Source organism: Atractosteus spatula, chromosome 1, assembly GCF_055471065.1.
Source record: "Atractosteus spatula isolate fAtrSpa1 chromosome 1, fAtrSpa1.hap1, whole genome shotgun sequence".
Classification (NCBI taxonomy): domain Eukaryota; kingdom Metazoa; phylum Chordata; class Actinopteri; order Semionotiformes; family Lepisosteidae; genus Atractosteus; species Atractosteus spatula.
In genome coordinates, this window is record NC_142706.1 from 37,257,858 (window position 1) to 37,281,198 (window position 23,341).

The 23,341-nt window shown below is 37.6% G+C and overlaps 1 protein-coding gene across 1 annotated transcript in view; it reads right to left on the reverse strand.

The window, feature by feature from the left end:
- Positions 1-23,341, reverse strand: part of LOC148840843 (uncharacterized) — a 47,000-nt gene that overhangs the window by 21,087 nt on the left and 2,572 nt on the right. The window contains exons 2-17 of the mRNA XM_088921854.1: positions 19,727-19,887; positions 18,950-19,088; positions 16,825-17,514; positions 12,787-12,843; positions 12,402-12,473; positions 11,983-12,112; positions 10,739-10,875; positions 8,409-10,178; positions 7,361-7,468; positions 7,016-7,171; positions 5,757-5,912; positions 5,310-5,432; positions 4,553-4,609; positions 3,278-3,460; positions 1,527-1,575; positions 1,123-1,256 (exon numbers count right to left, since the gene is read on the reverse strand). Coding sequence (XP_088777980.1) covers positions 1,123-1,256; positions 1,527-1,575; positions 3,278-3,460; positions 4,553-4,609; positions 5,310-5,432; positions 5,757-5,912; positions 7,016-7,171; positions 7,361-7,468; positions 8,409-10,178; positions 10,739-10,875; positions 11,983-12,112; positions 12,402-12,473; positions 12,787-12,843; positions 16,825-17,514; positions 18,950-19,088; positions 19,727-19,887 — 4,122 coding nt within the window. The remainder of the gene's footprint in view (positions 1-1,122; positions 1,257-1,526; positions 1,576-3,277; positions 3,461-4,552; positions 4,610-5,309; positions 5,433-5,756; positions 5,913-7,015; positions 7,172-7,360; positions 7,469-8,408; positions 10,179-10,738; positions 10,876-11,982; positions 12,113-12,401; positions 12,474-12,786; positions 12,844-16,824; positions 17,515-18,949; positions 19,089-19,726; positions 19,888-23,341) is intronic.

Sequence of the window (23,341 nt, forward strand, 5' to 3'; positions counted from 1 at the left end):
TCTAAAATACATGACTAAAAACATTTCACATTGAGAAATTTCATATAATACAGTATCTCATGAAATTGGGGGTGGCATGGTGGTGCAGTGGTTACCATTGCTGCCTCACAATGCTGGGATCCTGGGTTCAATTCCAAACCTGGGTTGCTAGTTGCATGGAGTTTGTATGATCTCCCTGTGTCTGTGTGTGTTTTCACCAGGTACTCTGGTTTCCTCCCACATTCCAAAAACATACTGGTAAGTTAATTGGCTTCTGGGAAAATTGGCCCTGGTGTGAGTGTGTGTACTGTATGTCTGTGTTGGTATCTGTGTCTGCCCAAAGACAGACTGGTATTCTGTTCAGGGTGTACCCTGCCTTGTGCCTATTGCTTGCCAGGATAGGCTCTTGCTCCCCTGCAGGTCTGAACTGGAAGAAGAGGTTAGAAAATGTACTGATGGATCTGATATAATTAACTGCTCAAAGGGCATTAACAGTGCGGTGGTACGCTGTACCTAAAGCTTGTTTTCAGATACATGAGGTTTAGTTCTTCTAACTGCAGAAGAAGTTAAATCAATGCATGAATTTAAATATAGAAGGACTTCCACAAAATGCTTTAAAGTAATGTACTGTGTACAGTACATGCATAGCCTAGCGTATAACTCTATTTCACATCTCCTGTATATTCCATGTTCTTGCTGGAGTGAATAGTATCAGAGAAAATGGTGAATATTTACACCTACTGTAGTTTCTCTGTTTCTTTTCACAGTAAAAATAGAAAAGGCTGAAGTGAAGACATGACATAGCGGATGTATATGCAGTAGTTTTCTCAGACTAATTAGGGACAGCAGCAGCTAATCAAGAGAACCACAATTAACAAATGTCCACTTTGTTTCAAATAACTGGCAATCCTAAATGTCTTTAAATGTATTATACAGAGTGTTATACTGTACACAGAAGGAGAAAACAATCAACACTGTAAATCAGCATGTTGGATCTAGAACAAAGCACAAAAAAAAGTGGTTTGTTCAAAAACTGTTCAAAGCCAGTTCCATTAAAATGAGCGAAAAATGAAAACAAATTGAAAGCCGTCATTCCTCAAGGGGAAATGTTAAAAGTGCTCTAGACCTGTGCTCGATTCTTACAGTGGGCAGCACTGTGCTCGGCATGTCAGGGGATGGAGAGTAATCAGCTGTGGCTACACAGGAGCGGAAGCTGAGAGACCCATCGAGATCTGGGAGGCTCCCTCTGCCGCTGGACAAGGAGCTCTGCAGGGGCCCTAGAACACAAAGAGGTGTTGCAGCCCCTCATTACCAACACTACTTTGCTCTGGGCTCAGAAGAAGATGAACGTCACTTGTCCACGGTCCCTGAATGCAGCACGCTGTACTTCACCCCAAAGGCAGCATTTCTTTTTCATGTCTACAAAACACACAGGATTTTGACTTTCTATCAGTCTTCATGGATGCTATTTCAGTATCTGGGACTTTGAAAAAGTAATAAAAGAACACGTTTTTATCCTATACAAAATATGTGTGTTGCATACTTGCCTTCTTCATCTGTTTGCGTCTGCTGTCCCCATATATCCTTATAAAGACCCTGAAACAAATGGAGATCAAATAAAATGTAGGTTTTACACCAATTTTCAAAGGTGTGCTACAAAAAAACAATGTATCAGTAACTGTAAATGCTGCACTTGATTTTTTCTATTCCACCACATAAAATCAAAGCAAAATTCTTCTGCTGCCTCCTTTCAGTGTTAAAGACAGCAGTAAAAGATACTCAGCTGGTAAGGATGCTCTAACACAGGTGGCAGATGTGAGCTTGGGTCGTGTCACTAGCCAGCTGTGAGCAGGATTCCCTGGCGGGGCAGGAATCGTCAGCAAGGGCTCGATCAGCTCTCAGTGACAGTGACCCCTGCAGCCTTCCACACGCTTGCAGGGACATAGTGTGGTCTGCCATGAGTGCGCCTCTCCTCCAATCAACACTGAGCTGTAATGTCTCTGACATTTTAAAAGGCAAGTACTGTAGCTTGGACAAGGGCAGGCTGGGGGAGTCTACACTCTCTCAACCCCTCCCCTGGGAGTGACAGGCTTTGAAGCTACAGGCTGATTGAAAAACAAACAACTGGCTAGTGCAAACTGGGAGGGTAGAACAACAGTAATTGTGAATCCTAAATTGGAGGTTCACAACTAGAAAATACAAAAGTGTGCCTTTACTGTATTTTCTTCTTCAATGACAAAAAAGGAGAGCTAAATTTTATCCCAGTATACTTGCAAAATGCTTAGCTGTTGCGTCGTCACCCTCCTATAAGATTCCTCCACTCCTCACTCAGAACAGGACCCAGCCTTGGAACTCTTCCAGGGTAGCCTATCTGTGATATTACATGTCTCTCCAAGGTGGTCTAAAAGGCTGATTAACTTCTTAAATACATCGTAGTTGTCCTTCAGCTTGGCTCAGCAATATTGCTTCGGTTTTGCACTGTAATATTTTAGAATGAAGTCTACAAACATACATCAAAACAGTATCACTGCACTGCCATCAGTAGACAGGAGACAGTAACAAAATTATTATTATTATTATTTTTACTGCATTTCACATATAGGAGGGGAACCACTTTATCCATCAAGTGCAACACCCACCCTTCATGTGCCAGCGGCCCCACTATACTGATTTGGTTTGGAGATTGAGCTCCAGAAAGAAGAGCACTACCTGGATCTACCAGAATCACTTGCAGAAGTAATCTGGTTTTCTCATGACTGACCTGGCCGAACCTTGGTTAACTTTCGAGATCTGACAAGGCTGGGCTACAAGGCGGTAAAAGTAAAGTAATGATTCAGTTTGCAGATCATACTGAAACTCACATGTAAAGAAAACAATGTCCTAGAGCTTGGAAAAACTTCTGCTGGTTAAGAGGTTTCAAAGAAACTTGGCAGCAACATCAAAAAAGCAGCAGGTTACCTAGCGTTGTAACTGACCCCAATTCAAGGGCGTTATCTGCAGTATCTTTCTTCAGCAGTGCTTTATTACAGTACACACAGACAATAGCCCATAAATATATTACTGTATATCAAAATACGACATAATTCATTTGTTTTAAGTAAGGATATATATATAGATTACTAAATTTTAAATCAGCCCTCAATGTTTAATGTATGTGGTTGGTATTGAAAACAAATGGTTTCTAAACAGAAGATGTACTGTAAGTAAGCACATTATATGAAAAGCTAATGACTGCTGTAATATAACTTAACTTATCTCCGTAGTCTGGGTAAAGAGTGGTCACTGTTTCTGTCATTACCTGACTGCTGTGTGAAAGACGGTAGGTGCCTGAATACTCCATCAGGGCAGTGTCGTTCACCAGGTCTTCAGCTTCCTCGATCACATTGAAGTCAATGAAACCGTGCCTGCGCAGTGCCCTCACCAGCTGAATTATCAAGCTATTGCGCTCCTGACATTTCTGGACCAAACAGGCAAGTCTGGCCTATTAAAGGAGAACCCCAAACTTGAGCATGGCAGTGATTCAAAGAATCCACCCTACTGCTACACAGCAATGGCCAATTGAGTGTGTCAGCAAGAGCAACAACCCCAAAATATCTCTATTTTTGCTCAAAACGTGAAAGGCAAAACTGAGGGGGAAAAGGAAAGGCAGTACAAAATGGAAAACATGTTAAAACTGTCTTTTCTGTTCAGGAAAAAAAAAGAGAAATTTTGATTATTTTGGTAATTAGTACACCTTTCATCTCATCATTTAAGCATTTTTTGAAGAACATGAATTGGAAAAGTTGAGTTATTGGCAAGTCACTGATTTATGATTAATGTCTGAAAAGGTCAGCTAGGTACACTATCCAACCTTGATGATTTTAAATGGTGAACGTGCAAAACTGGTGTAACAGTATAATGAACAATCCATGCACAAAATCATTAGCTTATTTAATACTTAAAAGCACTTCTTGCGTTACCCAGAGAAGAATGTATAACTCACTACAATCAAGCCTTTCTAAACTTGTACTATTTCGGAAAAGCATTAGTGTACAACTAAGCAAGCAACTCAATGGTAATTTAATATATCCATCTACTGACTATTATAATCTGCAGGAGAAATAACCCCTGGAGAGCTGTGGTCTGTCACGTCTAGTCTCCTCACTGAACTCTGGTGTCTGTCAGCTATTCACAGCAGAGATGTTGAAGTTGTATGTCTGTGACCTTTACCCAACCTTTCATTTTCCACATACAGACTCATCAGATGACCATTTTTTTTAAAAAGACTGTTTTGTTAGAACTATCTTTAAGAAATCCTGAAGATGATGTGGATGATGACCGTTTTGCTGATAGTTTGAACTGACAAAGAAACATGAGCAGTGTGAAGAAACATATACTGTACACTTCTCTTATTATCAAAGGAACGGTTACTGGGACAAGCTGCTTATTAAAGTAAATTACAGGTTACATTAACTCACTGGATTGGATGGATGACACATTACTGGAAAGAGACTGCAGATCATCCTAAACTACAAATGCCCGTGAGGAGAAATACTGTGGGTTTAATTCACTCATCAAAGTGATCATACTGTACCTTTAAAGGAGCCACATCTAATTCAGCTTCCGTCTTCTTTCTTAAAAGTTCATCAAACTATAAAAAATAGAAGATGTTGTGGTCTGTAATGTTTTATGCAGGTACTACAACTTGTTAAATTTGTTAAAATAACAAAAAACAATACTCTTGCTCTACTTATAATAAAAATAAAATAAAAAAAATAGTAAAAAACTTTTAACCTTCCCGATCAGGGCTTAGATTGATTAAAAACACATTTTTTTCTGTGATAAAAACAATAAAATACTCCAATATTTTGTATTAAAATCATTTTTCTGAATCCAAAAGGCTTTATAAATATCACTTGGGGAATTTGTGTGAACTAATCTGTATACTGTATGTTCTCAGTTCTTTCAACTGCTGGGTATAATTCCCATTGCTACAATCTATGACTCTCCTGTTACTCTTACAGCATGTTTCTATTAGGTTTATTTTTTATTAACATCTGGTTTTACTGATTTGCTTACAAAACACACCAATGTACTAATTTTATAAGTTACAACAGAAATTGTTAACACTTATGCACTTATATATACTGCAGGAATTGTATATTTATCAACATAAGGCTGTTGTACCGCCATTCATAGATAAGACAAAACGCACATAGATTTTCTCTATAAAATACTGTTTTTAAGGTATCTTAAATGGTATTGGTGAGATGCAAATACACAAACTAAAAGAAAATATATACATTTGTTTAGTAATATGACCCCAAAATGAATCTTACGGTTTGAAATACCTGGTTTCTGATGTCCTCGTATCGAGACTTTAGCATTTTTACTGTCTCACCCCAGTCTTCTAATTTACTGACCTCTTTCTTTAGGGCAGAGTTCTCTGCTTTAAGTTCATTTTCGAGGGCAGACTATTTTAAAGAGAAAATAAGGATACTGTGAATTTGAAAAGTCCAATAACAACATTTGCAAACTATAAGACTGGATTAACAAATTACAAATAACAGACTAAAAGCCAAAATGATACCAAAATTGAAAACAATATTGAAAAAAATATGTTTTTTAGTTTGGGGAAGCTAAATATTATTTACTCTATTTTGTTACATAACAAAAATTCACAATAAACCTTGTTTTTCCAAAAATATTGTGCTATAAAAACACAAGGTGTTTTAAATAACAGAGTAAGATTCCCATGGAGATTTGACAGAAAGGGCCTGTTGAATGATAATCAATACCTTCATATCAAGCTGACTCTGTATGTGTGCTAGTGGTGTTTGGAGCTCATGACGATGGACTTCCAAGTCGGTGGGGTCTTCCAGCTGGGATTTCAATTCCAAAATACCCACTGATACAGACTCTCTTTCTGCCATTCTTTTTTTCGTTTCACTTATCTGGAAAAAAATCTTTTGTTATTGAGTCATTAACGGTTTGCAGTACATTAAGTGTTTTCACAGTGCAATGATTATTTACTGTTTTCCAATGCCTTGAAATTCTGAAATATTACACAGGGAATAATAACTTTCTTTGTTTTTACATCCCTGTTAACATGAATCACAGATGGAGACAAATTTAAGAAGAGGTATGAACAACTTAAGAAGGGTTAAAAATCATGTGGGCTTTTTAGTCAGCTAACTGATGCAAGACTCTTTTCTAGAAAGAAGCTACTGTAGGGTTTCAGTAACACGTACAGTAACATTGCTGGACAACCTGTTCCATACTACCATAACCCTTTGTTTAAAGACGTAATCTCCTGTCTCAGTTTTAAATGTACAGTATTTCCCTGCAGTTTTCACTTGTGTTCTCTGGTTTGTGATTCTATTCAAATGACACTGTATAGAAAATGAAATATCAGGCACAGTGGCTAGCATTGCTGGGTCCCCAAATTCAATCCCAGACCTGGGGTGCTATCTGTGTGGAGTTTGTATTGTTTCCTCCGACGTTTTTTTATGTTTCATGTATGTCAACCATGCCTGGTGGATCTGGCACTGCGTAGGTCCTCAAACTGAGGTGCTCCGGTTTCCTCCCACAGTCCCAAGACATGCTCCTGGGTTAATTCTGGGAAAACTGGAACTACAGTAGTTGTGAGTGAATGTGTGTTTGTGTCTGTGTGTCTGCCCTGTGATGGGCTGGGTGCCGTCCAGGGTGTACCCTGCCTTGCACCTGTTGCTTGCCAGGATAGGCCCCTGGCTAACCCCGTGACCCTAAATTTGAAGAAGCGATTAGAAGATGGATGAATGGGCGTCACTCAAAGGCCTTTTATTTTAAAAAGAATGAAACAATTTTAAATCATAACAAATGACTACTGCAATTCTGATTGCTTACCTATACCTTCTTTCATTTTTTTGAAATAGTACAGTACTTAACATAGAGCATGCTTATTGTCTATACTGCTATTAAAGTGCTACTCAATAGAGGGAGCTATTGGCCTTCAGACGTATTTTTATATCCCACTGACATTGCGTATTATCGAAAATACACCACAACAGTTAATTACCTCTTTCCTTAGTTTTGCATTCTCTTTTTTCAAAATGTCTTCCTCTTTCACAGACTCTCTCATTCTTTTGACTTCATTCACAGCCTGGGAGAGTTTTTTCACTGCTTCCTCTCGTTTAGACTCCGCTAGACCCAAGTCTCTGTACCATTTCTGTGCCTAAAACAATTGGGACAGTGACAGACAGCGACAGTGAAAAATATTTAGATTTTAGTCAACTTCAACGTGTCTATTCAATGCACCCCCAGGGGGGAAAAACAAATAAGGGGAAAAAACAGGTTCTCTGGGAGAAGAAGAAGTAAAGAAATGGAGCTTTAACAATTCCCCATCAGAGTGAAATCAGCACACCTCGGATTTTGCCTTTTCTAGCTCTTCCTGAGAAGTCTTCAGCTCTGCTGCCATGTCTTCCAGCTGCTTTCGCAGCTCAGCGTCTTCTTCACTCACAGTAGGCTTCGCCTGGAAAACGGGATGCCATCTGACTGAGAATACCAGCTTCTACCAATATACAGTATCAACAGCTGCACAAGGTTTTTTCGTATTTTAAAATGTATATATGTCATACATAAAATAATAAATATAAATAATTACATAAATGAAAAAAATGCCAAACACAGGTAAGTAACCAACAAATAGAAGCTTTGAAAAAGGGATTAGTGTTGCCACAGAACATCCATTATCCTTTCAACACCCCCGCCTCCCTCCCAAATCACAGACAGTTATTGGCTTCATTCAAGAAGTGCTGGACTACTGAACACAATCTGAAAGACCACTGTTACTATTTGACCTATATGGAAGTTCCTTTATTGTATATTTTAAGCTTAGGATGATCAAGACGATAACAATAAAGCTTATGGGAGAATCTTAAAACAATCTGAAGTGTGATGGTCAGTTGATGAGGCTGATATAAATCATTGGACATTTGGCCTTCCTAAAATACTGTGCTACATTTTTGACTGCATTATCTATCACTGATAGATATTACTTACCATCGTTTCTCTATATAGGAATTGAAAATAATAGGAACTATTAATGCAAAATCTTAACACATTGATAAAACAAGAAGTTACAGTACATACTGTATGTTTTACCTACATTCACTGAATTCATTGGGGTTTTTTTATCTAAGAACAGCATCCCAAGTACCCCTGCTGCTGTTGATCTGAATGTAATTACCTGGCTTACACTTTTTCACAAAGCCACTTAGATTTGTTTCTATTTATACAGCTGGATTTAAAATATAGCTGGAAGTACTGTATAGTACTATTCTCAGGGGTTTAGTCGCAGTGCCCAACCTGAACTGAACCCATAGCTTTGCCTGAATTTCTACATACTGTATACTGTACAGCTGCAAGTTATTACCTGTGTTCTCTATTTTTTACCCATATTTCATTTTTACCTCAGTTTTTTCCTCATTTTCCATTTGAGGATGTTCTAAATTTCCTTTCTTTTCATCCATGTTGTTTCTTAAAAGCATCTCATGTTCTTTTCTTAATACGTCCATTTCTTCCCTAATCCTTGCTTCTCTTTCAATCATTTGTTTTTCACGGTTTTCCAGGACTAAAACTTTTTCTAAAAGCTCTTTATTTTTGTAGCTCGTGATATTAATTGTACTTTCCCATTCCATCTTGTTATTGGCATCCTTTATTCTCATAACTCCCAGTTCTCTTTCCAGATTACTTTTCTCTTCTTGAAGAAGAGCCACAGTCTGGGTGAGCTGTTCATGTGCCTCTTGAAGATCTGAATATTTTTTGGAGCTCGTCTCACATTCATTTTTAAGTACCAGAAATTCCTGCTCAGAGTTCTTTATGACTTTCTTCAATTCAGCTATCTCCTGAGAACTTCTGCTTTTTTCAGTTTGAAGTTCCAAAATAAGCTTTGAACCTTTTGTGATATCTTCTTGTTGCTCATTAATTTTATGGATAAGACAGTTATTTGTTTCAGTCAAGGGCTCCAGTTTGAGTGATAAAGCTTGGATCTGTGTCTCCAAAAGACCATTTTCTGCAGTTGCATCATTCAGTTCTTCTTTGAGCTGTACAGTTATGTTAGACCAATTTTCTATCTTTTCTTCAAGTTCTGTAATAGTCTGGGAGTGCTGATTATTCTCTTCTTCCACTTTTGTTTTAAGAATCTGTTGCTGGTCTTTCTCTTCTTTCAACTGTTTGATTATTTCAGAACTGTCTTCTAGATCCTCTTTCAGTTGTGAAGTAAAATTCAAAAGCTCTTCCACCTTTTCTTGACTCTCTAAAAAATGATGCAAATTCTGTTTGTTCTCATTTTCCAGCTTTAGCATATTCTGATGTTTTACTTTTTCCTCTTGAAAATTCAGGATCTCTGAAGACATTTTCTTGATGCTTTCCTGTAGCTCAAGAATCAGTTTTGAGCCTTCTTCTTTGTTTTTCTGGAGTTCAAGAATTGTGCAGCAATATTTATGATTGTCCTCCTCCAGCTTCGAAATATTCTCCTGGTACTGTGAAATTTGCTTGTGTAGTTTCACTATTTGGATCTCATGCTCCCTTTCTAGTTTTACGATCTGCTCGTGAAGTTCCTCATTGCGTTTTCCAAGGACTTTGTTTTCTTGTCTCCAATTATTTTTTAACGTCTCCAGCTTCAAGTCATTTTCCCCTTTCAAAGTTTCCTGTTCTTCCAGAACCATCTGTCTCTGAAACATGCCGAATTTTAGTTTGGCTTTATCTTCAGACAGTCTTTGCATAGCATTTTCAGAGAAAATGCTTTCCAACTCCACCTTGTTTTTCTGGAGACTTTGTGCATCAGCTTCTAAATTCAGTGTAGTTCCTTTCAGGGACTCAGTTCCCTCAGCTGGGGATTCAGTAGTAAATAAAGGACTTGACATATGAGAACACTCCTGAACAGTGTGATTATCCACAGTACTACAGTCAACATCTATGGTTTTAGTGACTAGGGATATAAAATTGGTATTCTGGGTTTTGTGGCCCATAACCTTCAGAAGGCCTTGTTGCGAGTGAATTACAACTGTTTCTTTATGTTTTGAGAAAAAACTGTCTCCTTCATGTTGACTCTCCTCTGTATCCTGGCTCTGGTTATGGATCCAAAGCTTAGAAGGCAGTGTGAGTTCATACTCTGCAACAGTTTTAAACAAGTGAGACAGCTCCGATTGGGTCTCAGGCTCTCTCATAATCAACTTGACCTATAGGAAATTCAAAGAAAAAATGTATTATCCAAATCCGATCATTTTTATTCATTAAAATATGTGTGTACAATTTAACTTTTGGCGACAAAGTATTAAAATGTCCTTCTGTAAAACAGAAGTTAAAGAAACATACGGTAATTCTCTAATAATCTGTAAGAGTCAGCTTTGTCAGAGAAAGCCTCCTGTTATTTGTAACTTTTCCTGGAAGCTGGCAGATGCAAAACTTGCACATTAATGACTTAAATGTAAACCTTGTTGGATTTAATTATTCTTCAACATTGTGCTACAAATCTTTATATAATCTTTACATAATCATCCATATATACTATGCAGTGTTTATATAGTACATTCTCATACATACAGTGTTTATATAGTACTTTACATTCTCATACACACATACTGTAGGTTTGAGTAGGGAGCTGCACGTACTGTACATGTACAGTATGAAAAAACAGAAAAGGACATTCAAACTGGAATTTGTATTACAAATAATATAATAAACTGGGCTGCATCAAGTAGGGATTGATGAGGAAGAATTAAATGTGTTCATCAAGTACTTGGCCTAAGTCTCCCTGACGAAGAGCTTGCATGATTTCCATGAGGACCCGTGAGTTATTATCCAGGAATGGAAACACCCACTGCTCCAGGAGTTCACATGAGCACTGAAATGAAGATCCTAGCTGAGGAACTAATTCTGCAATGATAAAAACAAAATATTTTTTTTAAATAACAGCCTTGAAATTAGCTGGGGATAATCAATCTGGTTTGTTTTAAGCTTGAGTAATGTTTTACGTTTAAGTACATATCTTCATCATGAAACTAACCACGTACTGAACTAGCCACTTTAACGAGTCATACAATTAGTTGAGTGGCCTCTGTCTGAGTGTAATAAAAGTGGTTGTCATGGTTTCAGAATAAATATGCCTGTCTCTGTAAGGTCCCTCTGTCAGGTAGTGAAATTGTAAGATAAAATATCAACCATGAAGACAAAATAGCTTTCAAAACAATTTAGGGATAAGGTGTGGAAATATATACAGTAGAACAGGAGAAGGGTATAAAAACAGTTCAAGGACACGTTAAATCTCTTTGAGCATGTTGAAGTCAAACATTAAAAAGTGGAATTCACCCAGACAATGCCTACAGTAGATGACACTGTGATTCCTAACTGAACATCCAGGCATGGAGAAAACGTCTTAAGGCAGCCATCATTACATCAAAGGAGACTTTAGAGTTATAGTTCAGCTACTGAAATGGGAAAATATATCCATGGATCAACAATATCATGGTCACTCCACATAGGGAGATTATATTGAACTGAAAACAAAATCTGAAATCCAGCATATGGTTTGTAACAGCAAAGACCTAAGACTGAGGCAAACATTCACCTTTCCAGAGGACTGTGATACACAGAATAAGGAAAAAGAAAAAGAAAGTGAATATCCTTGAATGTCCAGTCAAAGCCTAGACTACTTTCCATAGATTCTCAATAGGATTTAAAACTGCAGTCCAAAAGCAATCCCAAAGCAACTTGTGAGACCTTGCCACAAGAAACATGAAAACTGCACCAAGCTGGTGTGCAGAGTTGATAGAGGCTGATCCAAAAAGACGTGTGGCTGTAATTGCCACCAGATGTGTTTCTACTAAATATAACAGATACAGTAGGTCAGAATACTGCATGAAATCAGCATACTGTATTTCAGCTTTTCCATTAAGCTTACACTTACTTAAACTTATCCTTTGAAGTTTTCATTTTGGGCATATAGGCTATATAGGTAGGGTTAAGACTTTGTTAATAACCTACTGGCAATGAAGATTGCTTCTTTCAGGCACTGTGTAAGTGATGGGGTCTGAACAGCTTTATTCCTGGAAGGATCAAGAACAGCTTCCTTTTTCAACTGCAACATGTCCTCTATGAAGACAATATCACCAGCCTGAAGGAAACAACTATATTTAGACCACAAACCACAAAAAGGAAAAAAAAATCACCATACTTTACTCAACGCAAATCACAACATGTTGTCATAAATGTTGTCACCTGATACAAAATGTTCAGTTGTGTAACCTCAGTTGAACCAATATACCGCGGACTTTAACAGAAAAAAAAACATGTTCTCATGATCTATTAGCTCACTTATACTAAATTAGGCTAAAAATCTGTTTGTAATGGATGGTACAGTATGTCAATGTATGACAAACAGCACTGTAGAACACATGGCTTACCTGAAGCTGTGATTTAAGATCAGTCAGAACGTTATTTAGCTGTATGTACTGGCTCTGCAAGTCTTGCTCTTCCTACAACACAAGACACTGTAAGAGACTGGAGCTTATGACAACAATACCTCACTTGTTGTCATCATATGTTGGGTTAAGGAAACCTAATATTTTTCATATTTAAAAATGTTAAAGTTTATTTTAGCACAAAGATACTACAAAAGGATCAAACCTACCGTATACAGTACCTCAATATTTCACTAAGACAGATGTATTACAAATTTTTGTTCTCAAAGTTTTAAGCACTATTCACACCTCCAAAAGCATCTTTACTGTTGGTGAAAAAACACCCTCTAAATATACTCTGCTAATCCAGAATCCATCTGATACTCACCATGAATTCTGTGATTGTGGTATAAAGCCTGTTCAGTTGATTAGACTTCAGGGAGTCCTAAAGGAGGAAAAAAATTGATCAATTTGATTTTCAAGATGATAGATAATACAATTAGGGAAAAAAAACTATGCACAATAACACCATGTCATGTGTCCACTTATTTTTTATTGTCACTAAAATAAAAAAGAAATCATATGGTAGAAATTCTTGTCTAATGAATCTGTAATGTTTTTGAACTCCAATCAAATCAATTCTTCATTCACAAAAAAAAATGTATTTCATTTTGAAATATTCAGTTTTCCAAGATAAAAATGTGTACTCAAAAGTTTTAAGACTGGCGCTGTTCACCAGCTGCACACTTCTGTTTACATAGTACATTTATTCCTGGTTGGATCCAGAATAGTACATTACTGTTGTAATGCCAATTATAGATAATGAAAAAATATTTAATATACAATGATGCTGTACTATTATATATGACCAAGCAAACACAAAAAAAAACATGCTGTTACACTGCATGACTAGCAAAGCTCACTTAAAAAATACCATAGTCATTAGCTTCCTTTATAGTTACTATCTTTAAAGTTTCAACACTATGTTGAACTCTGGATGCTCTTATCACTGCTACTTAAGTTCTGTGGCCAATCTAAAAAGTAAATATTTCTGTATAATAACTTGCACCTTTACTTTTAAATAGAAATAAGCAATATATGCTAAGTATGAAAAGAAACCACTTACAGCGGCAACAAATGCACAAAGATATTATAAGGAAAATGAATCTTTTTACAGCTGGACCACTGACATGTTATTAATCAGACAGTGCATAGATAAAAGATTGCTCATGGAGAGCAAGTTGGGGAATGAGAAAAGACAAATTCCTAATACAAGAAATTGTATATGGCCAATAAAGTGATCTTAAGTCCATTAAAATTTACAGTAACTAACATTTGTCACCAAAAAGATGGATCAATGGAAGGTTAACTGTGAAAGTCACAGGCTTAGAAGCAATGCAGCCTTAGAAGCAATGTCTTGTGGGATTCTTTTCCATTGCTGTTGTAGAGCCTGGACAAGCACGTCTCTGTGCTTTGGATGCAATGCATGATCCTAATTCATCCCACAAATGTTCAACGGGACTTAAGCCTGGTTATTTAGAGCATCTACAACATACAGTAAATGACACATTCGCATCTCAAAAGAAATCCATTGTTAACTGCTTGCAATGTTGTCAGACATGTTGTCCAGTTGGAATGTTATCACATCTGGATGAACCCACAAGTGCTACATTTGATAAACAAAGTGTTTATGTTTATGGTTTTTGTCTATGTGAAAAAAAGCTATGGGATCCCTTGGAATGAAATGTATGATATAAATGTAAATCATCATTATTTTTAGAATTATTTGTCAATTCAGCACTGTAGTGTCAAGTTGTCATCAATGACTATAACTGGAGTTTTATGGTGAATAGACACTCCTGCAGGGACCATCACACTTGGACTTTGCATAGATCTTGGTGAGATGTGTGACTTGTAGTCTTCCAGACTCTTGCCTCTCATTGATGGACTGTGTTTGGCCGTTAAGTCTTGACAGTTTAGAAATTGTTGGCTATGAACACCCCAGATAGTGAGTGACAGTGTTCTGACTCTAACATACTAAAGGCACAAAGGCCTATTGTTCTCTTGTAAGCGTATTAGTTCCTTTCTCTGTTCTTCAGGCTTGGGCTTTAAAGGGTAAAATCACTTCATTTCTTGCACCTAATCAACTGTCTCTCTTATGAGGTGATACTTATGCAAGTCACTCAACTGCATTTCAGTCACGAGCAGTCAATAAATCAAAATGACAGCAAAACATCTAATCAATATCCAAAATCTATATTCTTTCTTTTTCTAAAAACATACCATACATACATAAATAGAATGATACTGTATGTTGCTTTTGATGCTCAGTATATTAAACACAAAATGAACAATGTGGGCCTTTAACTCCAAAAATTACTGTTATACAGTATTTAAAGGTTGCTGTTCTTTTTTGTTGTTGCTTGTTGACATCCAATTCCTTATATTTTATAATAAATTAGGGACTACATTAAATTTGGGAACTAGAGTATGAATGCCAGGAATAGGTAGGAAATAAGGAGTTCATAGTTAATATTATGGGCACTATGCAACTCTTTAAAGTAGAATTTCTTGAAAACATGATGAGTAACACTTCATATCAAGTTCAATTCAGTCAACCTTTTAAAATTTGGTTTGATAAATAAAGAGATAAAAAGGATATACTGTAAGGCTGGAATGTATTAGTCAAATTTAAATCACTGTGCAACATCTTGCTCTGTAATACCTACCTATCTCTGTAAGTCCTTCATTAACTCTCTGGGCATCTGCACATCTGCTATGATCTTGTCCCACAGATGCTCTAACAACAATCATTTCTTCACCCTTGAAAATCTCTCTCAAAAGTTCTTCACTTATGGTTTGAGAACAAATGCTTACAATTACAGTATGTGGCCATATAAAGTACACTGCATTGTCCTATAACGGACTGCTCTGCAACTTGCCGTAAAAGCAAAAGCTTGAAAGAAAGTGATAAATCATTTTCAAACTCTAGCATTTGCATTGAAAGCACAGGCATATAAACAGATGAGGCCAAAAGTGATTGAGTAATCCTCCTGAAACCATGCTCAATGAGAACATCATTCAACCTGATATTTCCCAAAAGAGAGCACGTCTCAAAAATAGACTTTTACCATTAGTGATACATTCTGCTTGGTTTGGTGAGGTAGCTTTAGACTAATATCTTGATTCAGTTAAGTATATTATCCACTCAGATCAGTGGAAGATTAGTGAAACACTTTGAAGAAAGTATTAACCCGAACCCTTACCTATGCTAAACCCTGAGCTAGGGTTAGGGTTAGGATTCCCACAATACGTAGACAATTTTGGATCGCATGACTGTGTTTTCAGACAGGAATTAAATTAAGGAAAAGAGACATTTCAATGTTATCTTCATTTATTTTTCTTCCATATATGGCCATACACAGTATGCTGCATTGTCCTATAAGGGACTGTTGTCCAACTTGCCTAAAAGCAAAAGCTTCAAAGAAAGTGATTATTGTTTTCAAACTCTTGCATTTGCATTGAATGCACAAGCATATTAACAAATGAAGCCAAAAGTGATTGAGTATTCCTCACTCTTAGCCTAGTTTAGCCTGAAACCATGCTTATTGAGAACACCATTCAACCTGAAATTTTCCATAAAAGAGTACTGTACGTCTCAAAAACAGAATTTTACCATTAGTGATACATTTTGTTTGGTTTGGTGAGGTGGCTTCCGACTAATACAGTACTGTATTGTAGCAGACTGAAGTAAGTATGTATGTATTATGTGTTGTATTTATTTAATTTTAAACATGGGGAAATAAGGTGGGATGCGTTGTTACTCTAAAACATCTTTATTGTATATAAGAAACACTCAAAAGAGATTTCTAACCTTCAAATGAATTAGTCTAAATATGATTTACTTCCTTCTATGGTATAGAAAGACATTTACCAAGAAACAAAACAAATATTTTGCTTTGTGGCTTTGTTAGAGGAATGAAAATGTTATGCAGGAATTAAAAACAAAACACTTCTGTGGCTTCTCATGTCCTGTCAGCGGATTTTCTCTTTGCTCAGTTTCACCCTCAAACAGCATAACATGATTAGAAATACATAACCCATCCCTTTCTGTAATGAAATCTATAAAAAAAATATTTATAATACTTATTTTCCTATCAGTGCTACTTACTCATAAAATGTTTGTCTAGGGAAACCCTTTTGACACAGTAGATGAACTATGGTTCTGTCTGAAATACAGTATGTACTGTATATTAGCTGGCTCACTAATCACCTCCATACAGTATACGTGTGTCCTATAATGGATACTGTTGTTTTTTGAAGGAGGTGGATATTTTTGTAATGCTATGTAAAAAATAACGTAACTAACTGTGGATGTTGCACACAATGATATCTTTACTGTGTCATTATAGTGAATAACACTTACCATATGCTTGCTGTCAACAGTTACAGGTCCGTTGTTTTCAAAATTGGCAGAACATTCTTCTTTGGAGTTGATATCCTTCCTTGCCTGCGGTAAGTTTCTTCTGAGGCGCTCATTCTCTTCCGCAAGCTCTTCCAGCTCTTCCAAAAGGCTGCTCTCGGACAGCTTCAGCTCGTGTATGCGGAACCGAAAGTCCTCCAGCTTTCTGCTCAGAAATTCCTCATTCTCCTCAGCATCCTGAAGCCGGTCTTTAAGTTCTCTCCTCTCCATGTGACTGGCCTCTTCCCTTTCCAGCAAGTTGTTTAAATCCTCTTGAAGACTCCGGATGAATCCCTTTATCTTATCCTCACCTCCGTCAAGAAAGGATGTTATTCTAGTGTCCACCACATCCAACTCTGTCAGCCTCTGGCCTCTTGCAAAAGCAGCAGAATCCAAAGTGTGTTTCTCCAGCTCTGTCCTCAGCAGAGCTGCGGAGGCAGTGAGCTTGATGATCTCCCTCTCCAGCTTAAATATCTGCCCCTGCAGGCCTTGCTCCCGTTCCTTCATGAAACCCAGCTTGCATTTAAGCTTCTGCTTGTAGTGCTCGAAATACTCTGACTGCTTTCTCATCTCTTCTTCTTTCATTTTTATTTGGTTCTGAAAGCGATGCAATTTCTCCTTCCAAACCTTTTCTAGTTTTTCCTTTTCTGATACCTGTAAAATAGGGCAAATTTTGAAATACAGTAGGGTCTCAACATTCGTGAGGGTTCGGTGAAGAGAACCGTTGCAAATTCCAAATTTGCATATAACCACGTCCACCCCTATGCCATCGCATAATGTACTACAGTATGCGATAGTATATTTGATTAAAAGACACAAATGTACTTCCCTTATTTGACAGTTGCTAATGCATTGGCTTTATGATAATTTAAATAACCTTGATTAACTAAGATAAGCAACAGTAATCAAAACCTTATAGTAATTAGCTAAAAAAACAACAAATTCCTCCTCTTCGTCCAGTGGATGCCTGCAATTTCCTCTATCTGTGTGATTACCACTGTAATTAAAAGGGGAATAAAACTGTCAATGTGCCTGTAAATTCAGCTCCCTCCTGTCATTGTTCATGCTGCTGACACAGAACCGGGAGTGTTCATTACAATACATAATCCAGACCGTGTTGAGATGCTGGATAGTAGGTACTTAGGCACAGGGCAGGGAGAAGCTCACTCACTAGCTAGATTCGACTCTTGATCCTAGTCTGTTGCGCCGCTAGTTTGAAACTTCCCCTTAAAACCCTTTGGCTCCTTTTCACCCCATTCTGCTCTTCTTCCCACTCTTCAACAGGGTCTTCCTTCAACAGAGTCCGTTGGCCAGTCCGAATCATGAACAAGCTGATGTTTAATTTGCAGATTTAACTACTGTGATTGTACTAGGTAATAAACTTGAAGAACCCTAATAGAAATTATTTTTAATAGTGTCGATTACATTTTGTTTGGAATAAAAAGGGGGCCGATGATCGATGAATTTGAGAAGAATTACATGCTTGATAATTCCCGTTTTCTGATACAAAATCTTTGGATGTACTGTATACAATGACACCCAAGACAGTCTTCCGCTGCTATAAGAGAACATTTTGGAGACTGCGTGTCATTAGTTATCGTATCAAAATTATACCACATTTTGAAATATCTAACACAGCAGATACACACACACTGCCATTTGCTGAACATGAACAGTTGACACAAAATGGAAATGTATGTTCTTTATCAAATGAAAGGCACAGCTACTGAATTGAATGCTAAGACATTGAACATGAATTGTAATACGTCTTGCGGCACCTCTCATCAATCTCTAACTTCATACTGCAAATGAAACAATATGTACTGTACACAAACGTGGCTTTTCCATGAGATGCTAATTCTATTAATACCTGGTACACACAATAATTTTATGTGTTATGGTTGTGTGTACTGTAGATACTTCAGCTGGCAGTTAGATTTCTGCATGAAATATACCCCTAAAAATCATAACAAATATTCAAAAGCATGTATTATACAGGTGTACTGAATCATACAGTATATTGTGCAATATTACTCTAAAATTAAACTGAACCAGAGTTTGAAAACAGAATTAATCATATGGATTTTACCATGTTCTGTATTTCTTCTTTGAGCATTTGAAGCTTGTCTTCTTGTCGTTGTCTTGGGACAGCAGATGGCACTGACCTTACAGTGAGACTGTCCACCTTAGCCAGAAGATTTCTTTCTGAAATTTCCAGTTCTTTAATTCTGTCAGGCAAATTAATATTAAACAAGAATGTACCATTGACAATAGTAAATGTAATTAATTGAAATATATTATTGTATATAATTATAATACATGATTTAAAAAAGAAAAAATAAGAAAATACCATGTTAAAATAAAAAAAATAATTAATGCAAGTATTCAGAATCACTTGCTGTTGTCCATTTCATCCTACAGTATCACCATATACTGTATATATTCTTAATTACAAAACAAATATCAGTTTCTTGTGGATAGAAAATTATATACTAATCTGAGACTAAATCTGTATAAAAACTGTGTTAAATCTCATGTAGTCATATACAGTAATAGACTCAAGCATAACTAAATCATGAGTGCCTAAAATTGAGTAATACGGCATGGGTAGTATACCCAAGTTCCATTTGTTGTTGAAATACACCAGAGAAAATACATTTAATTAAGATATTTTCAAGTACAAATTTGATAATCCCTATTGTCTAAAATAAGAGGCATTTGTTAATGATATGCAATGTGGGAGGAGGTAATTCACTTTAATGGTTTTTAATGCTTGATCTGAGACTGAAAACCTTTAGCATTTTTTTTACAAAAGAAAAGGAAATATAACAGCCATACAGTCAGAAGATCATTATTTTCAGATTACCGGTTTTTCAGTGCTTCTTCAGACTCTGTGAAGCTGTTGACATTATCCCGGAGGCTGTGCTCCAGCACTTTTACCCTCTGCGACAAAAGCTGAAGCTCCTGGTTAGCCATCTGCTCTTCAGGTTGCTTGTCAATTCTCTCTCTTTTTGCCTCCTCCAAGTCCTGGAATGACCAGGAGGTATCAATCTTCAAGTTCACATTCACAACATCATCTCCCTCAGAGCAGGGGACAGTGAAACTGTAACAACATTCCTTGATTCTCTCCAAGGACTCCATAAGTCCAGTTTTACATTTGCAGATGTCTGAGACAGTGCTGCTGGCATACCTGCCATGTCATTTACCAGACCTGCCTGAAAACGGTTCACATCTTAAAGTCAAGGTATACTGCTGGATTCCCTTTTGTTCAGTGAATCTGTCTTAATAATTGATAACAGAATGTAGAAGCTTGCCTGCTACTGGTTGCATAGTCATAAAACATTAACAAGCCTCTCAGATTACCCTCTTCATTTAGGCAGCACCTAAGACTGACAATAAATACCTATGCAGTATTTGCCCCTCTGTCACATTTCACTGTGATAAAATATGGAATCATAATGTGTTTAACTGGGACTTTTGCCATTGGTCAATACAAAACACTCTTTAATGTCAAATAAAAATACAATTCTACAGATATTCTCAAATTAATTATAAATATGAACAGAAAATAACTGACTGCATAAGTATTCATCCCCTTTGCAATGGAAAACCTACACATGCTCTGGTGCAGCCAATTTATTTCAGAGTCACATAATTAGTTGAAAGGAGTCCATCTGTGTATAACTTAGATGTTGCACATGAGTTCAGGTTAAATACACCTCCCTCTGCAAGGTCCCACAGTCGATAGCTGTAGATCCCCACAAAACTTACTGTATAGTGTATCATGAAGACAAAGGAGCATTTAAAGCAAATCGGGGAACTTGTTATTGAAAAGCATCAGGGGAAAGGTTAATTCCCAAAGCTCTGTAAAATCCATTTTAAAGAAATGGAGAAAATACCGCCCTACTGTGAATCTGGATAGAACAGAGCATCCTCAAAAGCTAAGGATCTGGGCAAGATGGGCTCTAGTCAGGGAGGCGTACAGGAGGCCTGTGACAACTATAAAGGAATTACAGTCTTCCATGGCTAAGATGGGAGAAACTGTGCATATGACAACAATTGCCTGGATGCTGCACAAACATGGGCTTCCTGGGAGAGTGGCAGAACAAAAACCACTGTTTAAAACAACTGACATCAAACCTCAATTACAGAAGGCACGAAGACATGTGCGATACTCTGAGACCAAATGAAAGACGATTCTATGGTCTCTCATGAGATTCTATTTGGTCTCTCATGAGACCGAAATTGACCCTTTTGGCCTCAATGCTAAGCACTATGTTTGGCACAAGCATAACACTGCACATCATCCTGAAAACACCATCCATACTGTGAAGCATGGTGGTGGCATCATCATGAAATGGGTATGTTTAGCTGCTTCGAGGCCTGGAAGACCTGCCTGTGAAGATAAAAGGCAATATGGATGCAGCAAAGTACAAAGAAATATTGGAGGAAAACCTGCAGCAGTCTGCAAGAGATCTATGACTGGGGACAAGCTTCAGAAGGACAATCACCCAGAGCATACAGTACTGCCATATCCTCACTGGAATGCCTTAAAAAAAGTTGTTCTGGAATGCCCTAGCCAAAGCCCGGACCTCAATCTGATCAAGAATCTGATGCAGGAGTAGAAAATTGCTGATCACCAGCAGTCCCCCCTCCAACTTGATGGACCTCGAGCAATTCTGCAAAGAACAACAGGCAAAAATTGCAGTGTCCAGATATGCAAAGCAGGCAGAGACTTTATCAAGAGGATTCCTGGCTTTAGTTTCTGCCAAAGGTGTATCTATCAAATATTAACTCAAAGGGGGGTGAATACCCATGCACGCAGTTTAATTTATATTTATAAATTAGGAGGATATATAGTTAGGAGTGTTTTCTATCAAAGCTTTGCAAATTCTCTGGGTTCTGGTATAGAGTTTAGCATGCTGCCCGTACCCACAACTTAGTTCTCAAGCTTTGCTCCCTGTTTGCGTTTCTCTCTGAACTCCCACCCTCCTACGTTCCGACTTTGCCTTTGGATTACCATAGCGCTCTGCCTCTGGCTATGGACCCATCTTGTTTCCGGACATCAACTTTGAATTTCCTGTGTGTTTTGGCTCAGTGTCTATTTGTTTACAAACGTTGCCTTCTTCTTGACTATGGCCCTGGACTGTTTTTGCCAGCATCATGCTGGCCTGCCTGCCCATCACCGCTCTGCTCATTACCTGCTACACACACCGTGCTGCCTGCTGCTTTCCTCATTTGTCTCTTTCAATCTGCACATTGGTTCACCTCACAGCTCTCAGCTGTGGATTACTTCATCTTAAGCAGCCAGCAAGACAAAAACATTACAATTCCATATTGTGACACAATAAAATGTGAAAAGGTCCAAAAGGGGTGAAAACTTTTGATAGGCACTGTACATTTAACATATTCAGGTTAGCTTTTAACATTTAACATAGCTCAGGTTAGTAATCTATCGTCAGTAGATTACTTCATTAATCAATGCAACAATCAAGCTCCCAGGACCCTTTCCACACCCAGGAAACACAGGTCTAACCTCACCCAAGGAGAAATTCAGGCGCCCCGATCTATATATCAATGAATAGACCTATATACAGTATATACAGTACCTATATATCAGTGAAGCCTCCAGACAACTAACCAACACTTCATCTACCATCCTCTCCCACAGGATCCTACTACTAACTACCAAATGGAAGTGGTATCCACCATCTCTCTTCTGATCAGCAGCAAGGAGCTCCCCTAAGAGGTGAACCGTCTCATCGTTGAACATCCCCAGGTATCCCCATTTTACCTCCTCCCCAAAATCCATAAACCCGACACCCCTGGACGCCCCATCGTCTCAGCGTGCAATCGTCCAACTGCTCACATCTCTGCCTTTCTCGACAGCCTTATTAGACAGATGGCTGAAGAGCTTCCTTCATACAGTATATCAAGGACACCAACCATGCCCTCCAACTTTTTTAACAATTTCCATATTCAGGTTAGACTAGATATCTTGTCAAATTAGAAAAATCAATAACCTACTTTTGGATTAACTAATAATCAATATTTTAGTGTACATAATAAATTAGTGAAAAACATTTGAGGTAAAAAAAAACAGGTATTTATGCCTGTAACTGTGCATATACTGTAGTATAGCCAGTATCAGAAAGACAAGTGGGTTGATGGATATAATGATAATAATAATAATTGCTTACACTTATATAGTGCTTTTCTGAACACTCCACTCAAAGCACTTTACAGGTAATGGGGACTCCCCTCCACCACCACCAATGTGCAGCATCCACCTGGATGATGTGACGGCAGCCATAGTGCGCCAGAACGCTCACCACACATCAGCTATCAGTGGGGAGGAGAGCAGAGTAATGAAGCCAATTCATAGTTGGGGATTATTAGGAGGCCATGATTGGTAAGGGCCAATGGGAAATTTATTTAACTTTATAATGGGAAAGGGATATGTCTTTCCTGGATGGTATAT